General features: G+C 43.2%; 3 protein-coding genes across 4 annotated transcripts; 2 read left to right on the top strand and 1 right to left on the bottom strand.

Moving 5' to 3' along the window:
- The first annotated feature begins 219 nt into the window (after positions 1 to 219).
- On the top strand, positions 220 to 7,948 carry LOC308107806 (uncharacterized protein). The gene is made up of 6 exons (XM_080460333.1): positions 220 to 398; positions 3,670 to 3,710; positions 3,830 to 3,899; positions 3,989 to 4,054; positions 4,153 to 5,192; positions 6,129 to 7,948. The coding sequence occupies exons 1-6, from the start codon at positions 353 to 355 to the stop codon at positions 6,195 to 6,197; spliced, it is 1,332 nt and encodes a 443-aa protein (XP_080316459.1). The 5' UTR covers positions 220 to 352; the 3' UTR covers positions 6,198 to 7,948.
- LOC308107807 (inositol-tetrakisphosphate 1-kinase-like) lies at positions 7,370 to 13,846 on the bottom strand. Of its 2 annotated transcripts, XM_080460334.1 has the most exons (10): positions 13,501 to 13,846; positions 13,200 to 13,224; positions 11,586 to 11,708; positions 11,210 to 11,327; positions 11,022 to 11,123; positions 10,869 to 10,909; positions 10,527 to 10,692; positions 10,010 to 10,077; positions 9,542 to 9,704; positions 7,370 to 8,241 (listed from the first exon to the last, which is right to left on the bottom strand). In XM_080460334.1, the coding sequence occupies exons 1-10, from the start codon at positions 13,659 to 13,661 to the stop codon at positions 8,114 to 8,116; spliced, it is 1,095 nt and encodes a 364-aa protein (XP_080316460.1). In that variant the 5' UTR covers positions 13,662 to 13,846; the 3' UTR covers positions 7,370 to 8,113. The 2 variants fall into 2 exon arrangements, with proteins under 2 accessions (XP_080316460.1, XP_080316461.1); XM_080460335.1 differs by lacking the exon at positions 13,200 to 13,224 and having other exon boundaries at positions 11,586 to 11,733; positions 13,501 to 13,771.
- Positions 13,847 to 14,800: 954 nt separating this feature from the next.
- On the top strand, positions 14,801 to 19,683 carry LOC308107805 (proteasome subunit alpha type-6-like). The gene is made up of 7 exons (XM_080460332.1): positions 14,801 to 15,224; positions 16,068 to 16,162; positions 17,199 to 17,280; positions 17,398 to 17,553; positions 17,919 to 18,097; positions 18,449 to 18,543; positions 19,027 to 19,683. Exons 1-7 carry the CDS (start codon positions 15,149 to 15,151, stop codon positions 19,082 to 19,084), a joined length of 741 nt encoding a protein of 246 aa, XP_080316458.1. The 5' UTR covers positions 14,801 to 15,148; the 3' UTR covers positions 19,085 to 19,683.
- The last annotated feature ends 895 nt before the right edge of the window (positions 19,684 to 20,578 follow it).

Below are 20,578 nucleotides of genomic sequence, written 5' to 3'. Positions count from 1 at the left end.
TGCTTCCAGGACCCTGTTAATGAATTATTCTACTTATTTTATCACTGAACGGTGTTAAGATTCTAATTTACCTCAGGACAAGAACATAATCAGATTTTTACCTGCAAAAATTTTGGTTGATTTACAGCAAAACGCCACGGCCGTCTGAGTGTGTGTGTCTGACACGAGCTTCTGGGATTTGATCTGGGTCACCTGATACCAACACACGCACGCGCACGCACACACGCGCACAGAGGGCTGTGCTCCGCGGCTCGGCTCCACCTCGCTCGGCTCTGCGGGCGCGTGAAGAGGATCCGATCCAGCCCGTCATTTCAAGGTTATCTCCTGCAGGAGCCTCTCTTCCTCGGGTCCTATGGGAATTCTGGTAGCTGCGATTTTCCTCTGGGCTGCCGTCGGAGGTAAGCATTCATTATATTCATTAAACCACGGCTGTTGTGTGTGCGCGCGCGTGTGTGTGCGCACTCGCGCATCGGGCGCCCCAGTGTGTGTGGATTGTCGGTACAAAACGCGACCAGGCTTCATCCCAGCAGGCTGCACCGGAGACGAGCCTCATCTCCTCCTTCATCTGTAGCCCTTATTCTTTATTTCCACTGATCACAAACCGGCTTCACTATAAATAATTAAAAAACAAAACACACTTGACTAGTTTGCTGTGATTGTTCTTTCCCGATCAGACTGAAGGGGAAATATGATGGCGAAAGCCTCCGGGGTTTAACACTAATAGGCTAAACAAGAACGGTGTTACATAATTCTCTGTGCGCCCACCTTTATGTTTTTTTTTTTGTAGTTTTATTTCTCCCAGCGATGCAGCCACTACTGGCTGCTGACACATATTTCACACACATCGGAATAGTTGACCGTTTCTTGTATCCTGCCGCTTGTCTGCTCTAACGTCCATTATTTAAATGCACATTTAAAGGGCACAGGTGAGCAGACTGGTGCGCACGCTGCGCCGCGACGCGCGCCCGGAGCGTTCAGAAGCGGCTGTAATTAGTTAAACAAGCCCAGGGAGAGAGGAGGAGGGCGGCAGCAGCCACAGAAACATAAAATCAGGATTACTATTGGGATGCTGTAGTTTTTACACGCAGCGTTGTGCAGAAGCACAGCCCAGAGCCGACTGTAAAGTGAGGGGGTTTAACTTGTGTCGCAGTGTGCGGAGGGCATAACCCCACCCTGATATGATACAACCCAGATAATGTATAATGTTACCCTCCACTTCATATACATGTAAATACAATCGGGTGCCCAGAAGTGGCTCAATTCCGTTTATGAACGTCACATTGCGCATCCTTAATCCTCCACAGTTGCGCAAGTGGTTTGAGACTGATTTGTGTTAAGGGGTTAACCTTTCAGGCAGGTTATGTAATCTTTCTGTTCGATGTAAATTCATAAGTCAAAGTCATTCATAAGGCAAATCTGTGACGTGCTGCTAGTTAACTCGCCATATTACAAATTATCTCTCCCGTTTTGTCTTTCAATACAAGTTTGCGCCAGAAGTTGTTGCAGCAAGAGGACCGCACAGCTATAAACTGTCAACAACAACAACAACAACAACAACATGGCACCAGTGGCTTTCTTGTGATGTGCCACAGAAAGAGATAGAACACATCTCTCTCATGAGATGAAGAGAACATGTAAACATCCATCAAACTAATGCAAGGAAAAGAAAGTGCCACAAAATGAGCACGATATGTCATTGATAAAGATTGTATAGATTTCATGTTTATGACCACAAGAGGCTCCAAATAAACTAAACAAACAAAAAAAAAATCACACCATCAATTGTATTGTGCATTTAGCAGAGACACAAATAAATCAAAACTGAGACTCAAGAAGAGAAATGTACCAGCAACCGAGGCGGCAAACAAACAAACAAACAAACATAAACAAATAAAAAGACTTAAACTATCAAGGAGAGAGAAGGAAGTCGCATGGAACACTCAAAACAAAACAAATATAATAAGGTGCCTCAGGGATAACTGCAACAAATAGTAAGAGCAATATAAAGGTAAATATAGCATCGTGACACTGCGCACTTTGAAATTATTTATTTGTACATGACAATGTATTTCAAAACGTTTTCCTCTGTGTGCGAGTACTCTGGTTTCCTCCCACATTATTAAACCATGTATTTCAGTGCTAATAGGATGGTGAGTGACTTTCTATCTCTCTGTGTTTCCCCTGTGGTGGATTGGTGACCAGTTCAGGGTGTAAACACTTCCACCCATAGTCAGCTGGGATCTCTGAGGGGGATAAAGTGCCGTAAGAAAGTGACTGAATGGAAACTGTACGTAGGAGGAATGTGTCTTCAGTTCAGTTGTTCATACCAGAATGAAAATGAAGACATCTGTGGCACAAAACCCTACAATGTGCGTAATATATTTACACTAATACTACACGAATATACGGAGGCAGTGTCCAGGTCTTTACTCTGTGACCTGTTGTGTTATACTTCAGCCATTAGTTCGGCTAACGTGTGGGCAGCAGGGCGAGCCAGCGCCACCAAAGCCACATGATGGCATTAATTATGGGGCCACAGTGTCCCAGCTCAGAGTGCATGTGGACGACACACACACACACACACACACACACACACACACACACACACACACACACACACACACACACACACACACACACACACACACACACACACACACACACACACACACACACACACACACACTCACGGACATACAAAGCAATGCACAGTTGGCTGGTAAGCAGCTCACATGGCACCACTGCCCAGAGGTATCAATTAGTTGTATTGATCCCGGTGTGCTCTGAGCCGGCTGCGAGCGGAGTCCGACCACTGAGTTCAGATTCAATCCATAACTTTTTCTTTTTTTTTTTTTTTATTCTTTCTGCAATATCCACTTTGGAGAGAGGCTGACTTTTGAAATCGGCCTATTGTAATTTGGCAAGTATTTATCCTAAAGTATTATCCTCTATAATACCAATGAGTTCATATGGGCATAAAACAGAAAGATCTCTTCAAATAGAAAGTGACAAGCCTGACATTTAGATTCAGGGGTAAATACAGTTTCATATGTGGTGCCACAGCCAGCAGGTAGAGATAAAAGAAAAGGTTACAGGCTGCAGGATGGACAAGCCTTGTGGTTCAAGCTGACATTTAGGCTTCTTGTTGGGTTTCGTGCCTCTGATAGGAAGGGCCCTGATGGTTCTTGTCTGGCTGCTACCCGGGGAACCTTGCATCTTAGATAAGTGAGCAGGACGAGGGCTTAATCTTCTTTTGCTGTGCCACTTCACCTGTGCTTACTCTAATGAGGGAACAGCTCCACCCACACCACCATGAAAAAAAAAAAGAAGCATGCGTCGCCTATACCTCTTTAACGAGCTTATGGTCACACACACGTGCTTAGAGCCGATCCCAGCTGGCTGCGGGAAAAGGTTTGGTACACCATGGACAGGTCAGCTGTCCAGCACAGGCAATCACACACACTCACATGTACATCTCCAGGTGATTTTTACACTCAACAATTAACCTCAAATGCATGAGGAGTACACGGAGATGGCCAGGCAAACCCGAGACTGATTGTCCCTCTTTGAGGCAAAAGTGCTGACCACTATCGATCTGTGCAGTTTTTTTTATGCTCTATTCCTCACATCTTTCTTTCTCTTTCCTCCCTCCTTTGTTTTGTGTGTCAGTGGGAAGCCGGCCAGTGACCTCACCCCTTAACGATGCAAAGGTCAGAAACAAATTTCTATTTCCCATGTCTTTTTCCAGTTTTGTGTGTGCGTGCATGTGTGTGTATGTTAACGCCAAACAAACACCTAAGTGTGTCTGGTTTTCTTGGTTCTGGACCAGGTTGAATGTATTATCCAGGAGACACTGAACGAAGACGGGTCGCAACACGAATGCGGCCCAAAACTAGCAGGTAACACCACAAACAACCCTGCAGTCTTGTCTGCTCTAGAACTGTCGGACATGGCCGGATCTAACTTTTTAACTTTTGTTTTTTTGCAGAGGAACTCGATGAAGTGCAAAGACATCAGGGTCTTCTCAGGGAGCTGCAGAGACTCGCCGAAGATGGTACGTTCACACCCAACCTTCTTTTTAAAACTCTTGAGCACAAAGAAACTCCCAGATTCACTTTTGCACACAAACGCATGTAATGTGACTTTTTGCAGAGCGGGAACAGGAGCACGACCCTCAGAGGGAGCGATACGAGTACAACCTGGCCGACGACGAGAGCGAGTTTGAGCAGCGCGACGAGGAGGCGAAAGACGAGGAGGCGAAGGACGGGGAGGCGAAGGACGAGAGCGACAACGTTGCAAAAACCGAGGGGGAGACGGGAGACAAATCGGACGATGACGACACCAAGGAGAAGATAATGGAGGAGCCACGGATCGAAGACAGAGGGAGGGACGACGAGGAGGAACGAGCCAAGGAGCTCGAGGAGCTGCTGGCTGCAGAGATCACCAAGAAAGGAGACGAGGAGAAGAATGACGAGGAGCTGAAGGAGCTGCTCAAGGAGCTGAAGAAGAAACGCTACGAGGCGGTGAAGGAGAGGAAGACTCAGAAGGACTCCGAGCAGAAGGAGGTGGATGAAAAGAAGCCGCAGCGGGACAAAGAGAAGGCAGGAGATGTGGCGGAGGACGCAGAGAAGCAGAGGATGGAGGAGCGGAGGAAGAACGAGGTGGAGCTGATGGTGGAGAAGGAGAAAGTGGAGAAGGAGCTGAAGGTGCTGCTCGAAGAGCGAGACAGCAAGAGCAAGACCGAGCAGGAGAAGGAGAGGAAGGACAAGCAGGAGGAGCTGGATGAACTGGTCAGGAAGATGAAGCGGGTGCAGGGGGAGGAGGAGGAGGTGGTGGTGCCGGGCGGGAAGGAGGAGGCTGTTGAGGTGGGAAACGAGGACGCGAAGAAGGCTGAGGGTGAAGAAGAGAAGGAGCCCAGCGAGAAAGAGGAGAATGAAGTCCAAAAGAAGGAAGAAGCTGCCGAGGAGGTGAAGGAGCCGCAGCAGAAGAGGATGTTGGAGAAAGCGAGCGACGAGGCCACCAGGCAGTTTGAGCGCGAGAGGTACAAGGATGAGGAAGAGGAGGAGCAAGAGGAGGAAAACGGAGAGGGCGAGGATGACGAGGACGAATACGTCAGAGAGGATGAGGATGGGCAGGAAGAGGAGGAAGGCGATGTCAACGAAGAGGACGATGCAGAAGAAGATGAAGGAGAGGTAAGTTCATGAAACTTTTATCCAGGAGCTGTCCTCACTCAGGTCAGAGATTCCAGTTCATCTCCATGACTCTCACTCTTTACTATCGTTAGTTCTCGGGATTGATCTCAATAACTCCTCTCTTTATGAAAGGTAAAGAAGTGACCTCCGTCACTCATTCACATCTTTAGAAATCCCCCCTTAATAACTCCTTTCTTTTCATTTTGATTGAACTAATAGCCGACAGATCTGTTTTCCTGAGGTTGATAAATGACCTGAATGGCTGATCTGTTTTCATTAGAGTCAAGGTGAGACACGTATCCTGTTCACTCTTTCTGGTGAGTTGATATTACCTCAGTTTTCTCTCACCTTTAGTTTGGGAGGAGGTGAGAGATGTTCTCGATCACGTTAAGTTGGGTTAGGAAAATTATTCTCATGAGTGCATCTTGTCCTTGAACTGCTTTCTGTTGGGCTTCGGCTCCCTTTGGCCTGAACTTGGATGAATGTGTGTGTCCCACTGGTCCATACTGTGTCCCAACGGTGAAGCTTCAGTATAAACTCATGCGTCCTGTCCTGTCTGCCTTCAGTCACGTACACAACTCAATACTTGATGAGTGTCCATTGACATGTTGGAGGATTAAAAGAAACATAATTTAATCACTCGTCACATTATTGTCACCATGTCGGAGCAGGTAGTTGATAAGAACTGATCTTGGAAATCTTGTGCTTCAGTAGGTCTGGTCCAATCAAGACGCCTTTCAGAAATTTACCTTCAGGTCTTTCCTTGTTATGTCAACGACTTTCATTGCTGCAATAGATAATAATAATAAAACACTGTACACACACACACACACACACACACACACACACACACACACACACACACACACACGGCTGTCATTCACTTCTTATGGCTGAATTTAATACATGCATCCTCCTTTTTTCCTCATCCCACAGGAGCTGCTGGAGATTGAAGCTGAGCTGCGCAAAGTCGCTGCAGAGCTGAGGGAACTTCGTCGAGGATGAGACACACACACACACACACACACACACACACACACACACACACACACACACACACACACACACACACACACACACACACACACACACACACACACACACACACACACACACACACACACACACACACACACACACACACACACACACACACACACACACACACACACGCACACACACGGCAGACTGACAGAAACCCTTTGTTGCATTCACAGTCACACACTCAGCTCACACGTTCCCCATTTAAGAGCCTTCAAGTCCCTTCAGCACTCAGAGAAAATGTCTTTAGACGTAAATCTGTAAATGGACATAAGTAGAAATCATACATATGATTGTTTCATTTCTACTTTTAGACTTTCCCCGGGTGAAGCTGTCACTGTTTCGTCGCGATAGTGCACTTTTGTGCCCAGAAAAAAGAGACAAGAGTTTTCCCGGGGTTCTCAAAGTTTGTGTCCGTCACTGTCTCAGTACCTGTGAAACATATTTGTGAGGTAAACAGGTGATTTCACTGCAGTTGTAAATGGATGCAGAGCATTCAGCACTCTCACTGAAATGTCCCTGTGAAGTAATATCTGTAATTTGATATATATTTTGTGCAATAACTGATAGCCACTACAAGTGTAAGCTGTTCCGACTGTTAACATGTTCTACTGACCTTTCTACACAGGGAGTAAGTCATTATCTCCTCTTCATTTCTTTGACGAAAAAGTAGAGATGAGGATTGTGTTTCATTTGGCTCATGCACTGTTAAAACCAGACTGTTTGTAAACGAACCGGGGTGGCACGAGCAAAACGCTGTTAAATCTGCACACCGACGTGCGCGTCAGGTGTCAAGCTTGTCTTTTTCACGTGGTGGCGACAGGCTGCGATGTGCTTAGAGCTTATAAGGTCTAAAAGTGCCACCTCAGGTTCTCGGCCAGCTTTGCACTCTTATCTTAACAAGCCAAGGAGGAGGAGATGAGGGGGATGAGGAGGAGGAGGAAGACACTAAAGCCATTTTGTCGTCTTTTGGTGACAATAACATTGATAAATGCCCGGTGTTGTTGCATCACAGTTTTCACTGCAGTCATTTCATGTGTGTATATATACTGTATGAAATATGTGGTCTGTAAGCCAAGGTCATAGAGAAAAATAAAGCAACAGCGCCCCCAAGAGGACACTTGGAGAGCAGGTTTCACAGGGTGACCGCTGGAGGCCCTTTTTACTGCAATAAGACGATATAGACTACAGCACATGTGAATGCAATAATTAGCCAAGTAATAAATTATTTAATGCATTTTAATATGTAATCAGAGTGCTTCATATGGTACTGATATTACAAGTATAATCTCTCCTTTTTCTACACATTCAGGATTTGCAGTACATTTATGTGATCTACACACAAAGTGGCCGGTCAGCTTGTGTAAACGCGATAATATAACACGTATTATCAGGAAACACCTATCAGCGTATTAATGTCTATTCCAAAGAGCAGATGTTTGTTCACTGAAGAATAACTGAAAAATGAATGTATTTTTATTTTTTTTTTAATGGAAGTGCAAAATGTTTCCACAAAATGTACCGTACAAACCAGCAAGAAAGAAATGTCTGTGAAGGGGGTGGGGGGCATATTTGGACATAGAGGACGTTTCAAACAAGAAAAACATAAAAATAAATCGTCATTTGTAATATTATTGGCCAATCAGAGTGCTGTATTTTGTGCCTGCTGTAACTTCTTCTACGCTACCTGTCGATCAATAAACGGAAAGTGTATCAAACTGTGTCGTGGCTCGTTTTGTGGAAAATAGCAGCGCAAAGTTAGTATTGTGGGGGTGTCCGGTTCCGGGGAGCTAAAAAAACAACAGACATAAAAAACCAAACAAACTTATAACAATTGTTGTTTTGTTCGTCCTCGTGTTAAACTGATAAAACTCTTGAGGTCACTCGAACACCAGCTGCTGCTTCTCAGGCGAACTGGAGGCCGGGGCCATGATGGAGGTGTGGTTGTCCAACAGTGTCTTGATGTGGCTGAGCAGGGAGGAGAAAAACTGGGGCACTCCCTCATAGCCTGTCGGAGGAAACGGTACGTCAGCGCCTCTTTATGTCGGGCTGCAATTCTCACACATCCATAGTTTAACTCAGTCTCTATGCAGGCTATTAATTAATTAACCACAACATCAAGTACTTTGTGTCTCATAAAGCAGCATATTTCAGTTGATTTCACATGGAAAGATTATTATGTTAATAGCTGGGATCCCTACATGTAAAGTATCGCTGGAAGCAAGTTAATGGTTTTTATTTTAAAAGTGATTTGCATAGTTGGGTGTTTCTCTGTGAATGTTCATTGAGATGACTGTGTTGTACTTGGTGCAATATAAATATGATAGAATTGAAGTGAATATATAGTAACTGGAACTGTTCACTAAAGCATATTTTATCACTTCAGTGCATTTGCATTACATTGAGGAAAGAAAAATCACCTAGAACAAAGATTAAACCCCCCCAAAAAAATCATCTTTTATGTGAAATTGCATTTATTTTTCTAATTTACTTATTTAATTCATTTATTTGATTATGGTAGCTTTTCAAACTTGTTTATTTATTTCAAAATTAAGTAGGAAGGAAAAAATCAGATGAACTCATGGCAGGATCAGACATTGATCCACTCACGGCAGGTCCTGATGTAAACGCCTCACTCTTCTTCTACTCATGTCTAACTTGTGCCACTGCTATCAAGTGTCCAAATACTTCAACTACATCCTTCCCTATGAAGTGCACAAGACAACATTGGTCCTAAATGAGTGTTGCTGCGATACAGTGATATACAGACTTTACATGATGGAAATGTCTATATTTTAAAAAACAATAAACAATTACTACAGAAAATGAGCAATTTTAATGAAAACGTTTGATGCAAAATACAGTGAAATGTCCCAAAAAAACTTCTATAGCTGTTGCACTACGCATGTTTTCACAAACTCCCCCTGAAAGCGTGGCTTTGAGGCTGGTTTCATAACAATGAGGTATCAAGCGTTGATGGAAGCATCAGGCTCAGCTTAGGTGTCAGTGTTGTATAGCCACTACTTTTAATTTGTTCAAAGATAATCAAAGTTTTCTTAGAATTTTTTTTACCCTCTGCTGCTTGGTGATTTGGCCAGAATTGAGACACTTGTGGTTCCAGTTTTGGCTCAAGGGCCTCATGTTCAACACGCCTGACGGACAGACACTGTGCAATCTAACCTCTCCTGTGCTGAGCTCACCATCAACCAAGGTTATACCGCCACCTAGTGTCCACACATATCTACAGCGACTGCAAACGTACAAATGAACTCCATGGCTCCAGTGCACAAGTACCACTGCATACGTACCCGGGAAGATGTTGATGTCGATGACGGTGAGCGTGTGTGTGTGTATGTTGATGATGACGTCCACGCCAAACAGAGCCATGCCCAGCTGGACCCGGAGCTCCTTGACCAGGGCTGACACGGCCTCGGAGCTGGGAGGAGGCAGGTGCGGCATGTGCTCATCCAACTTGAGAAATAAAAGGGGAAAAAGTGGGTGGATCCCTCGAGAACCCAGATTCTGAATGTATACCAGCGCGAAGCACTGACTTTGAAGCGTATGTGTACAATCCTGGTAAGACTTCAGCCCTGCGTGTTTCCTGTGGCTCCCTGCTCCAACACACATGCATCTGACGCACGTGGCATCACGAAGCTCTGCAGAAAGCCTGGGAATGAACGGATCTGGTGTGTTAGAGCAGGGAGATGTGGGAAGCATGTAAGACCGTGACTCTCCAGGACCACCGCTTTCGGACGCGTGACTCGGAAGATACTCACGGCTGTGAGGTCCGAAACCGACTCGGGTTTGGACACGTGGTGGCTGTTGAAGAAGATGGTTTCTCTGTCTGGAAGCAAAGAGAAATCGACAAAACATAAAGCTCCAATTACCGTGTTATATGTCTCTGACAACCAGTGAAGTTGCAGCTGATACTCATGTTAGTTCAGAAGGAAAAATTATAACAAAATATATGAGTCGGTTAAACGTTTCATCGTCTTTTCATTAAGAATTTCACAAGCAAAGCTTAAAGTGACACTGACATTCTGACTGAATATGTATGTGTTTACTAAATTTAAAGCAACAAAACGAATGTATTATCAACAATCGTGAGAATTAGTTTATTTGCCAATGAAAATACGACCTGTTAATACTTGAGAGAAAAAGTTTGCATGCATCCTGCGTGACCGCGATGAGCTCCAGACCGCATCAATACAGAATATTGGATTATTAAGACAATCACACCAACCCAAACGCAACCATTGTGGATGGAGGAGATTTATATGAGTGTTGACTGACCACACGGGCCAGGAGGGAAGTTCTTGATGGAGGGCCTCTCGACGCAGTGGTGTCTGTCTCCCACCACATACACTTTGTGCAGAACCGCCCCGTGGTTCACGAAGCTCTGGAGCACGCAGGGCGGATGAATATCAGCCAGACCGTCTGCGCTGAAGATCAGGGACATCTGCAACACAGAGAACCAACAGACAGAGAGCAAATATACAACGAACCGACGACACGATTTCAAAGAGACGGTTCGGCTTTCCTGTAAAATCTGATGTATGGCTATGCTGTTTCATCAAATGAATGATTAACCAAACTGAAGTTTATTCATCTGTGGCAGAAACGTGAACCACTTACCTCATGAGAAAGTGAACCGTGTGCTACTCTGGTTTTACAAACTGGGATCAAAAGGAGGAGAAACAAACAAAAAAAAGAAGCTGAATTGTTTTATGTGCTGTTTGGGAGGACGTGTAAAACGAAAGCTGCTGTTTATTATGGCGTGAGACTGACTGAGTGGGAAGCTCAAGTCCTGGCTGATGACAGTCTGTTGAATGGACGTTAGATCCGTGTCACTGTGGATCTCCAGATAAGGAGGACTGCAGATGCTCCAGTCTGCAGAACAGAGCGCGGTGGACAAACGTTAGTCGGCGCAATCGGGCTGCAAGCTGCAGGATTTACACCTCAGAGCCGCAGTTTACCCCGCAGCGAATTGTGCAGCTGGCTCATTATGCGACAGGAGACAAAGCGGTCGAGGAGCTGGGTCATGGCGGGCAGCGGGTCCAGCAGGATGGTTCTGGGGTGAGCTGAGATGTAGCTCTGCGATTCGTGGAAGAGGAAAGAAAGAGTGCATTTCATGAACAAAGGAGAGGAGTTCAAGCCTTGAACACTGCGGAAAACAGAATCACGGACAGGATGACGCTGGAAATCTGTGTAATAGCAGTAAACACTGTATTTGTAAAAAGTAAACGATATCGTGGATCATTTAAGGGCAAATATGCAGAAACTCTATTCTCTGTTTCAGTCCAAACTTCCACAACGCCATGTGAACCTTGGATCTTTTTGTGGGGGAAACACCTGAAAGTTGTCCAGGAGCTGCTGTGATTGGCTGTCGTGCTCAGCCTCCACGATCACGTCAGACAGCTTGTGGACGATGACGTCAAACGGCCCCTGAGTTCCCAGCGACTGCGTGAGGTCAATCTGGCAGGTTAAAGCAGGAGAAACGCTCACACAGAGTGCGGGGATTTGTGTTTGGTTCTCTGTTGTAACAATGCGTATTGACAAAAAAAATTCTTATTCGACAGTAAAACCATTTATTTTCCTTTAAAGGACACATGTCTTGCTTCTTCAAACTCCAATGATCCATCAAACGACACTGGATAAGAGGCAACAGCAAAGAAAATTTCTTTTGATACCGGAAGAGAAGATTTGGAAAATTTTCTCATAAATGTGCCGCCAGTTTAAAAGAAAATAAACCAACTTTATATGTATAAAATCTATTGACACGAAGCATTGTTATATCAAAGAAATAACCTATCACACACAAAGCGCCTGACTTTCTTATGTGTGGTCTATATCATATTCAAATACGAAACACAAAATCACTGCAAAAGCATTAAATTACTTTTTTTTTTTTTTTAAATCTAATATTCCATAAGATGACTTTTCACCACGTCTCAGGGTTTTTGATTGAGTTAGTAGTTATCAGACATTTATCATTTAAACAAAAGTAAAATAAAAAATTTTAACTCTGAATTGAGCTTTACTTTTACAAGTTGGAAAAACAAAATGCACATCTGAGGTCACTGAAGCTTATCAATAAGTTCCCTCTGTCACTGGTGGAGTCAGTTTCATTACACTATCTGAATTTGAATATATCGCAGATACATGAAAGAAATCAGCATAATTTATAGGCGCAATTTCAAAGAGGAGCCCGAAAGAAAAGCATTCTTTCATTTTGACATTTATGCACTACAAAAAGACGTTACTCATAAAATGTGCACCATGATAAATTCCTGAAAATAAAGGAATGAAGTGCCTTATTTCAATGTTGCTGTCCTGATATTCACATGCAGTTAAATACATGTGCAGCTCCAGTCAGGGTGTATCTGGTTGTAGCAGGAAACACGTTATACCGGGTGGTTGCAGGTGGCTGTGACACCGATTAAGTTGTGGACATCTGTATGTGACACATGTGTGTCAGTGAGTGCACTTTATCTGAGCCGCGGCGATTACTACTATTGTTATTTTAAAAGAATCAATTAAAAAAACAAACACCTAAAGATACTAAGACGTCCACCCAGCTACATGCATGTATAAAAACAAATGTAAGAGCCCTCACAAACACTACATTTTAACACAGTTTGCCGTTTAAGATTCACCTTCGGTCGATTTAAAGCTGGTGAGATAAACACTATGTTTTATTCTAAATTAAATCTGCAAAATACTGCATATCTAACCTATTTTTTGGCTGATGTAGCTTCAGAAACACTAAGATTTAAAGCTTCTTTGAACATTCTGGAGCTCAGACTGGGCACGGTGCTCAACATTGCAATAGCTGAGCCACTCCTTCAAGCAGGTACAGTTGAAGAACAAAACACGAATTGTCTCTCCTCCTATTCACGATTTGCAGGTACTTTAGAGTAAAGGTCGGACAATTCTCACAGATTTCATGTGAGGAAAAAGACTCACCTCCACCACTTCCACTCCATGACTCCTGCAGAAACATTAAATTGGAAGAAAAAGAAAATATATCCATATTTATAAGGATGAGATCAAACGACTCTGACAACGCACATTCCTATTTATTGCTGATCATAAAGAGTTACACAACCGTGTACTCTGTCATTATAGCAGATACTTCCACTGGAACTATTGTGCTTGTTTACACTGATCAGGTTTGCCCAGTTCGGTATCTGTGAAGGAGAACCACTTCATCTACAGGTGAGTAAATGACGCAGTGGTAAAAGATGATAAGTAAAAGAGGACTTACGCGCAGAAGTCCGTGAACGCGTCCAGATTCAACTTCCTGCGCTTCTTCTCGCTCAGACAGAAACCCACCCTGCGTCCTGACATTGGGCTGGGGGACACTGAGTCTGGGGGCCACCAGCAGCCAAATGACAGCAGAGAGGGACCTGACAGTCCACGGTCCATTCACACACTCTTAGACACACACACACACACACACACACACACACACACACACACACACACACACACACACACACACACACACACACACACACACACACACACACACACACACACACACACACCCTTCCCTTCCACAACGCCCTCTGCTGACTTGCCTTCAAAAAGCCAGTTTTGCAATTCACTCCAAAAACCTCAGGGGCAAGTCTGACTAACTTCCTTGTTGATGCCATCCAATAAAATCACTCAGCGATAGTGGTGTTATGACGAGTTCTGCACGGAGGTGGAAAATCGACCCCCCCCCCCCCCCCCCCCCCACCATCGCGTGTGCACGTGAAGGCAAAGATCCCACCATATAATTATGATCAAATCAAAACACTAATAAATGTGTACACCAAATAATCACTACATACAAGTGTTTTTGTAGTTACATAAAACTAATGATTTTTGTTTTTCTGCAGGTATTTGCAGGTGTGAACAAGGTTGCCAGGTCCATATAAGTATGAGCAGGTTGCATTTTGTTCACCAATTTAAACCAATCAAGGTTTGCACCCAAATTAAATACATTTTAACAATGAATACACATCCGAATCATGCATGAATATGAAAAAAGAACAAACTTTGGATCATCTGATTCCACTAACAAATCTCCGAGACAACCTTAATAATAGACCGTATGCCATTAAAAGCCATTAAACTCATGAGTTAACCACAGTCAACATAAGTTGAATTATTTGATTTTGTCTCACAAATTCAAATTGTAGTTCTCTGGTGCGGGTACACTGAAGAATAGTGTTATTTTGTACTTTGCAGTGACAGCGACTCTGTCGGGCTTCAACCAGCGTACATTGTTTGATATGGGCATATTCTGAAGTAAGACGTTGTGTTTTCAGTGTCTGTTTAGCTGGTTTTGTTTCTCAGACCTGGCAACACGGGTTATGGCGATTCTTGTCGTCTCTTGTTTCTTCCTGTTCTTTCTCACAACATACACCACAAATCTAGCGTGTTGTGTTTCTCATACTTTATTTAGGGGAATATATGTTAAAGTTCAAGAGTAGATTCGATTAATGTTACATGACGGGGTAAATAAAACCTGTTTAATCTAAACCATCTCGTCCTTTTTACGACCTTTTCCCACTTTAGAGTCACAGATTGTTTGGATCTCGTGATCAAAATGTTAGTATTTCATAAAATGTTCTCAGTTTGGAGGGAGGGGGGGGGGGGGCAGTTTCCAGCAGTCATGCAGAATTCCCCATAACACCGAGTCATGGAGACGCTCCGACTCTCCTGCAAATGAAAGAGAAAGTAAAAAGAAAGAAAAAAAAATTCTGTGGGGGAAGTTACTCCTTTATACTCTGTATTATTCAGCAGATAGGCGGACATGTTGTTTGGTAACCCATGACTGGTAACATCCCTAAAGCAAGTAGTGAATCTTAAAAACGCTTGAAGTAGTTCATTGCTGTCAGGTTCACCTGAGGTCAAAGGGAAAAATGTCGCGCGGCTCCAACGCAGGTTTCGATCGACACATCACCATCTTCTCTCCGGAGGGCCGCCTCTACCAAGTCGGTAAGAGACCTGAACACACTGTCCAACAAACACTTCTGCACGTTAAACCCAATTCCCGAGAAACAATATGAAGTCGGTGCGGTCGATCAATTTGTGTGGAGCGACTTTATGCGCAACGACACGCGCTTTTCTCAGGCGCGTAAAGTGACTTCAAAACGGCCTCAAAGCTCACTGCTCTGCCCATTATCTACTAAAGATGCACTTTGTCATAGATTTTATTTCCCCCGTTTAGCGTTTGAAATACTTTTCAGTTGCGATATGAACGTAACTGCCCCCCCCCCCCCCCCCCCAAAAAAAAAAAGAAAAGATACCCGCACAATCTCTCTTATCGTTTTTACTATCATTTCCTGTCTGTTATTAATCCGTTTGGATTTTGCATTTTTTTTTGGTAGTTTTGTGTCTCATTTTCTAACTTTCTGGAGTCGTGTCTGTCTGCCGTGACTTTCCATCTCGGTTAAAGTAGTCTCACATAGATGCGTGTTATTTCATAGTATTCTTATGAACGTTGGGCTCATTTTTGTCTTAATTCTTTCTCTTTTGGCTATTGGTTTCTTTTTGTGTGCCTCTTCAGGCATTCTTGCGTTTCCTGGAAATAGTTTTAAGAATTTACATTATTTCTTTTGGTAATATTAAAAAGTTTTGTCACTGAAATTTGACATATTTTCTTTTTTGTCCATTTTTTCTGTATCTCTACTGATATTCTAATATCTTGTGTGTCTTTGTTTTCTTCTTTTTAAGTGGCTCTTTCCAAGACGTCACACAATAGATCCTCTTTTGTGTTTGTGCTCATAATGTTCTTTTTTTTTGTGTGTGTTGTTCTCTGTGGCGTGTGGCATCATGCAGAGTATGCCTTCAAGGCCATCTCTCATAGTGGCCTCACATCGGTGGGGATCCGAGGGACAGACACCGTTGTGGTGGTCACGCAAAAGAAAATACCGGTACACACACACACACACACACACACACACACACACTCACACACACACTCACACACACACACACACACACACACAGAGGAAGATGATGATGACGATGTGAAGTGAAGCCAAACTATGAAGCCAAGCTTATGCCACATTAAATCTGCAAAAAGCTGGAACTTGACCACAAAATTCACTTTAACACGACACAGATCATTTGATTTTCCAAAAAATTCACAGAAGTCACAAACACATACAAAATAAAATTATTCTGAATTCAACTTTTTCTGTGTTTTAAATTAGCAGTGTGATTATCACCACTTGCTTGCGGTGTGGATTTTTCGGTTCTAAGAGTGTAGTAGCGCTTAAGATCTCTGTAGCGTCAGTCAGTCCAGTAGTTTCTCTCTCCACCTGTCAGTGTTCGACCTGGAGTGTTGGTAGTAAGCCGAGGTCCGTGGTTAAGTGCCTAAAGGCTTTTATCCGAATAAGATTGACACGTGTCACCAAAAACCATAATAAAAATGTAGAGGAAATCTCAAAACTACCCGCTGTGTTTATGTTTGTATGTTGGTGGGTGTTTATGCAGCTCAGGGATTGGAGGAGGTCTGCAAGTCTGTTTTAGAGGTAATCTACCGGTGACAAATCAAGAAAAAAAAAAAGAAAAAGGTTAGAAACCACAGGCGAGATCATATCCTCCAGATTTAGAATAACATTACATGAGAAATAATAACCACATTTAGCACATTGTTTGCTATTTTATGTAAATGAGCTAGATAAAAACGTACATCATTTGTTTATAAATGCACATTTTTACCAAATCCTGCAAGTTAGTCAGGTGTTATCTGCTTAATTATATTGGTTATGTGCCTGCATGATGATGCAGAGTAAATACAATCATAATGCTATTGCATAGACGTGCAGACAGTGTTATGTATTCCAAGCGCTCTGTTATATCACGTGTGTGTGTGTGTGTGTGTGTGTGTGTGTGTGTGTGTGTGTGTGTGTGTGTGTGTGTGTGTGTGTGTGTGTGTGTTTGTGTGTGTGGGTGCGTGTGCAGGACAAGTTGTTGGACTCATCCACCGTGACCAACATGTTCAAACTGACTCCTCTCATCGGTTGTGTGATGACCGGACACAATGGTACGTTTGTCACACATTGCAAAGACAAAGAATCTGGGATTCTCGATCCAGATCGAATAATGACTGTCAACGATGCGCTTGTGGAGAATATTTCATATTTTGTTTCTTTGCACGCAGGGGACAGTCGCTCGCAGATTCACCGGGCCCGAGTGGAAGCTGGAGAGTGGAAATATAAGTTTGGCTACGACATCCCCGCAGACGTGTTGTGCCGCAGGTTGGCCGACATCTCCCAGGTTTACACCCAGAACGCTGAAATGAGGCCTCTCGGCTGCTGTGAGTACGGACAACTCGCCTCTGGTGGCATCACGTCTCGTAAAAGCTGGGACAGTGTGCAAATTGCAAAAAGGTCCAAATCGCAGAAGGAATAAATCCAATTGAAAGAAACACTCTTTATTGTGATTGAGAATCGCGGCGACTCCCTCTGCAGACCGTCAGCTCTACACTTCGTAGTTACGTGGCTGTCGGTTGATTTACATTTTCATGACCTGAAGAAACTAAAACCCGCGGCTACGTAGACGCTGGACTTACCGAATCAAAACTCCACTTTACTTATTATCGGTTAGAAAGATCTGCATGTGGTCACGCCTCCCGCCGGAACATTCCTCGGGCCTACCTCACCGTGTGACCTCTGCTCTCAGGTATGATCATGGTGGCGATCGACCCCCAGCAGGGTCCGGTCCTGTACAAATGCGACCCTGCTGGCTACTATTGCGGCTTCAGGGCCACGGCGGTCGGAGCCAAGCAGACGGAGGCCAACGGCTACCTGGAGAAGAAGCTGAAGAAAAAGCCCGAACTGACCCACGACAGGACGGTGCAGGTACAGCGACCCAACCCCGATGGAACTCGCCCTACGACAGTCTCATACTGAATTATTGATGTGTTCATTTTCAGTCCAAGCAGGAGCCATTCAGTCCTTTCAAAGGTTTATTATTACTAAAACGCAGCTTACTTTTAATACTGAATATATATATAATGAATATATTTGCTCATTGGGTGTTTCACTGTTTCAGTAACGTCATCAGTTTTAACACTCGGGAGGATTCAGCAGTGAAAATAAATCTTCTTTTACCTTTCTGCCAGCAGAATTAACTTTCATACTGTGCAGGTGAATCTGAAAATAAAGTTTTGTCGGCCCAGTCGCCTCACTTCATCTGTCCCGTGTGTCCAGATGGCTATATCTTGTCTGTCCTCCATCCTGTCTTTGGATTTCAAAGCCACCGAACTGGAAATCGGCGTCGTCACTAAAGAGAAACCAAAGTTCAGGTACTGTAAAACTCTTTAACTCGAACCTCTGAGATCACCCAGAGTTGTTTTTTTACGATTTACATTGACTGCATCTGACGTTCCACTGATCTATTCATTTTTTTCCCTGCCAGACATTTAGCTTCAACTGTACTCTTGTTTTTTCTACTTTATTTCAGTTTACTTGATGATGTCTCTGATACCCATGACACTATTATAAGTTAAAGTTGTCAGTAGTGTGTACAATTCTCTCATTACTGACTGATCATGTTTTGTAGTGTGTTTATTGAATATATTCTACGTTTACATGTCAATTTGATCTGGTCTTCTGCTTCTTTCTCTCTCTCTGCTAAGTTTTAAGATGAAGAAGAAAGTAAAATCTAAACTCAAATCCAGAAGTGCCGGTTCTCAACTGTTTGAATGTGTTGAAACTGTTAAATAACGTCCCACCTTTCAGTGTCCCACTTGCGTGTTTGTCATCGTCTCCCCTCCTCCGTCCCGCAGGACGCTGTCAGAAGCCGAGATCGAAGTCCACCTGGTCGCCATCGCAGAGCGGGAGTAGAGGTGCATCGTCAGCGTTTCATTCTCATAACGTTTCATTCAGTCCAGTTTAGCACCACTAACAACCAACACGACTGACCAGGGCGATTTTTCCTGCACTTACGAAGAAACTTCAAACATCATTCCTCTCTGTCAGTTACAGCAACAGAACAGCAGAAAGAAACCCTTGGTACGTCTCACTGTGTTCATTGGACACAGAAACATTGTTTTATTGACGACGTTCCTCCTCCTGCACACTTTGTGACGCGTTACCAAGTGTGACTAACGGAAACTGTTGTGATACGGCATATCGTCATTGTCAACCCATTGATCTGTCAGAACAATAAAATGGTATGAAAACAGGACAAAACCTGATGCGGCTTTAAATTCTGTTTTATTGAGATATCTTTTATTGCACTTAACGTCATTTACACATTTTTGGCCACCTTAAAAGGAAAAAACACAATTAAAATAGTGAAATTAACATTTAAATGTTGGAACTGAAGTGTAAATGTGTTGAATGTAAGAAGAAAATGTGACTGAACCAAGATCATTGGCCTTATTTTTAATAACATGCTCAAATTTATATCTCTAATTCAACATTAAAAACCCCTAATGTATTTGGTTTTTGTTTTAGGCCTTTCCATTTTTGAAATCAACCCTTTATTATTCATTATTTGTTAACTTGCACATTTCTTCTTCCAGCCTGATGAGGGCGAGTCGATGACAGTGAGAGATTAGATTATATATGATTGGAAATTTGTGCTGAACTCTAAAAAAAGTGCCTGTTTTATAGCAATTTTTATTTTTATTTTTGTAGTATAATTTCTGCTCACCCTTCTCAAAAGATCACCAATGTGTTAGTGACCTTTCTCCATCTCACTGTACTGGACTGATGCGTTCAACATACATAACGATGTCATCACTTGCTCACATACACCGTAAACCAGGTGGCTGTAACTCAGTTTATATTCTCATATCCGATTAATCTAGGCAGTCACATTTAAAAGACTTTTTTGCTTAAATATGTTTTTTTTTTAACATTGTAAAATAGATCAGAAGTAGTCTAAGGTGTATCTTGTGGCAACAAGCTTGTATGCACACAAATTCAGCGCCAAATTTATCGTATTTAAGGAAACTTTTGTGTACTTTCTGTACATTATTTTGAAAAGGTTTTATAATATCATCCTTGAGTTGCCATATAGCTCCTTTTTCAGAGTAAAATATTTAATCATTTTCAGTTGCCTTCCACACGAACTCAATCAGACCACTTCCCTTCATCGGTCAGCAGGTGGCAGCAGTGAGACGGTAACCACAGCTTCAGGATCTCAGCCAGTTTATCTTTAATGGTTCAGTTGAATTCTTTCTCTATATTTTAGACCTTTTCGACCCTCAACAGACCCGGATCAAATGAAAGGGTCCATATCAGGATTCTGCAGAACTGAACAGCCGAACCATTTTCAATGGAACGTGATGGAAAAGAACATTTATCTAAAACATGCAGGTCAGGGCCACT

Source organism: Lipophrys pholis, assembly GCF_963383615.2.
Source record: "Lipophrys pholis genome assembly, chromosome: 3".
NCBI classification, from domain to species: Eukaryota; Metazoa; Chordata; class Actinopteri; order Blenniiformes; family Blenniidae; genus Lipophrys; species Lipophrys pholis.
The sequence above is the reverse complement of the archived record's forward strand: the minus strand, read 5'-3'. Positions and strand labels throughout refer to the sequence as shown.

Excerpts from the sequence above, each read along its gene's own strand:
- LOC308107806 (XM_080460333.1), top strand. The coding sequence starts at position 353 with ATGGGAATTCTGGTAGCTGCGATTTTCCTCTGGGCTGCCGTCGGAG. Across the intron at positions 399-3,669 it reads CCTCTGGGCTGCCGTCGGAG|TGGGAAGCCGGCCAGTGACC; the intron begins GTAAGCATTCAT and ends TTTGTGTGTCAG. Across the intron at positions 4,055-4,152 it reads GCAGAGACTCGCCGAAGATG|AGCGGGAACAGGAGCACGAC; the intron begins GTACGTTCACAC and ends GACTTTTTGCAG.
- LOC308107807 (XM_080460334.1), bottom strand. The coding sequence starts at position 13,661 with ATGGACCGTGGACTGTCAGGTCCCTCTCTGCTGTCATTTGGCTGCTGG. Across the intron at positions 13,225-13,500 it reads GCGTTCACGGACTTCTGCGC|GAGTCATGGAGTGGAAGTGG; the intron begins GTAAGTCCTCTT and ends ATGTTTCTGCAG. Across the intron at positions 11,709-13,199 it reads ATGGAGTGGAAGTGGTGGAG|ATTGACCTCACGCAGTCGCT; the intron begins GTGAGTCTTTTT and ends TTAACCTGCCAG.
- LOC308107805 (XM_080460332.1), top strand. The coding sequence starts at position 15,149 with ATGTCGCGCGGCTCCAACGCAGGTTTCGATCGACACATCACCATCTTC. Across the intron at positions 17,554-17,918 it reads AATGAGGCCTCTCGGCTGCT|GTATGATCATGGTGGCGATC; the intron begins GTGAGTACGGAC and ends CTCTGCTCTCAG. Across the intron at positions 18,544-19,026 it reads AAAGAGAAACCAAAGTTCAG|GACGCTGTCAGAAGCCGAGA; the intron begins GTACTGTAAAAC and ends TCCGTCCCGCAG.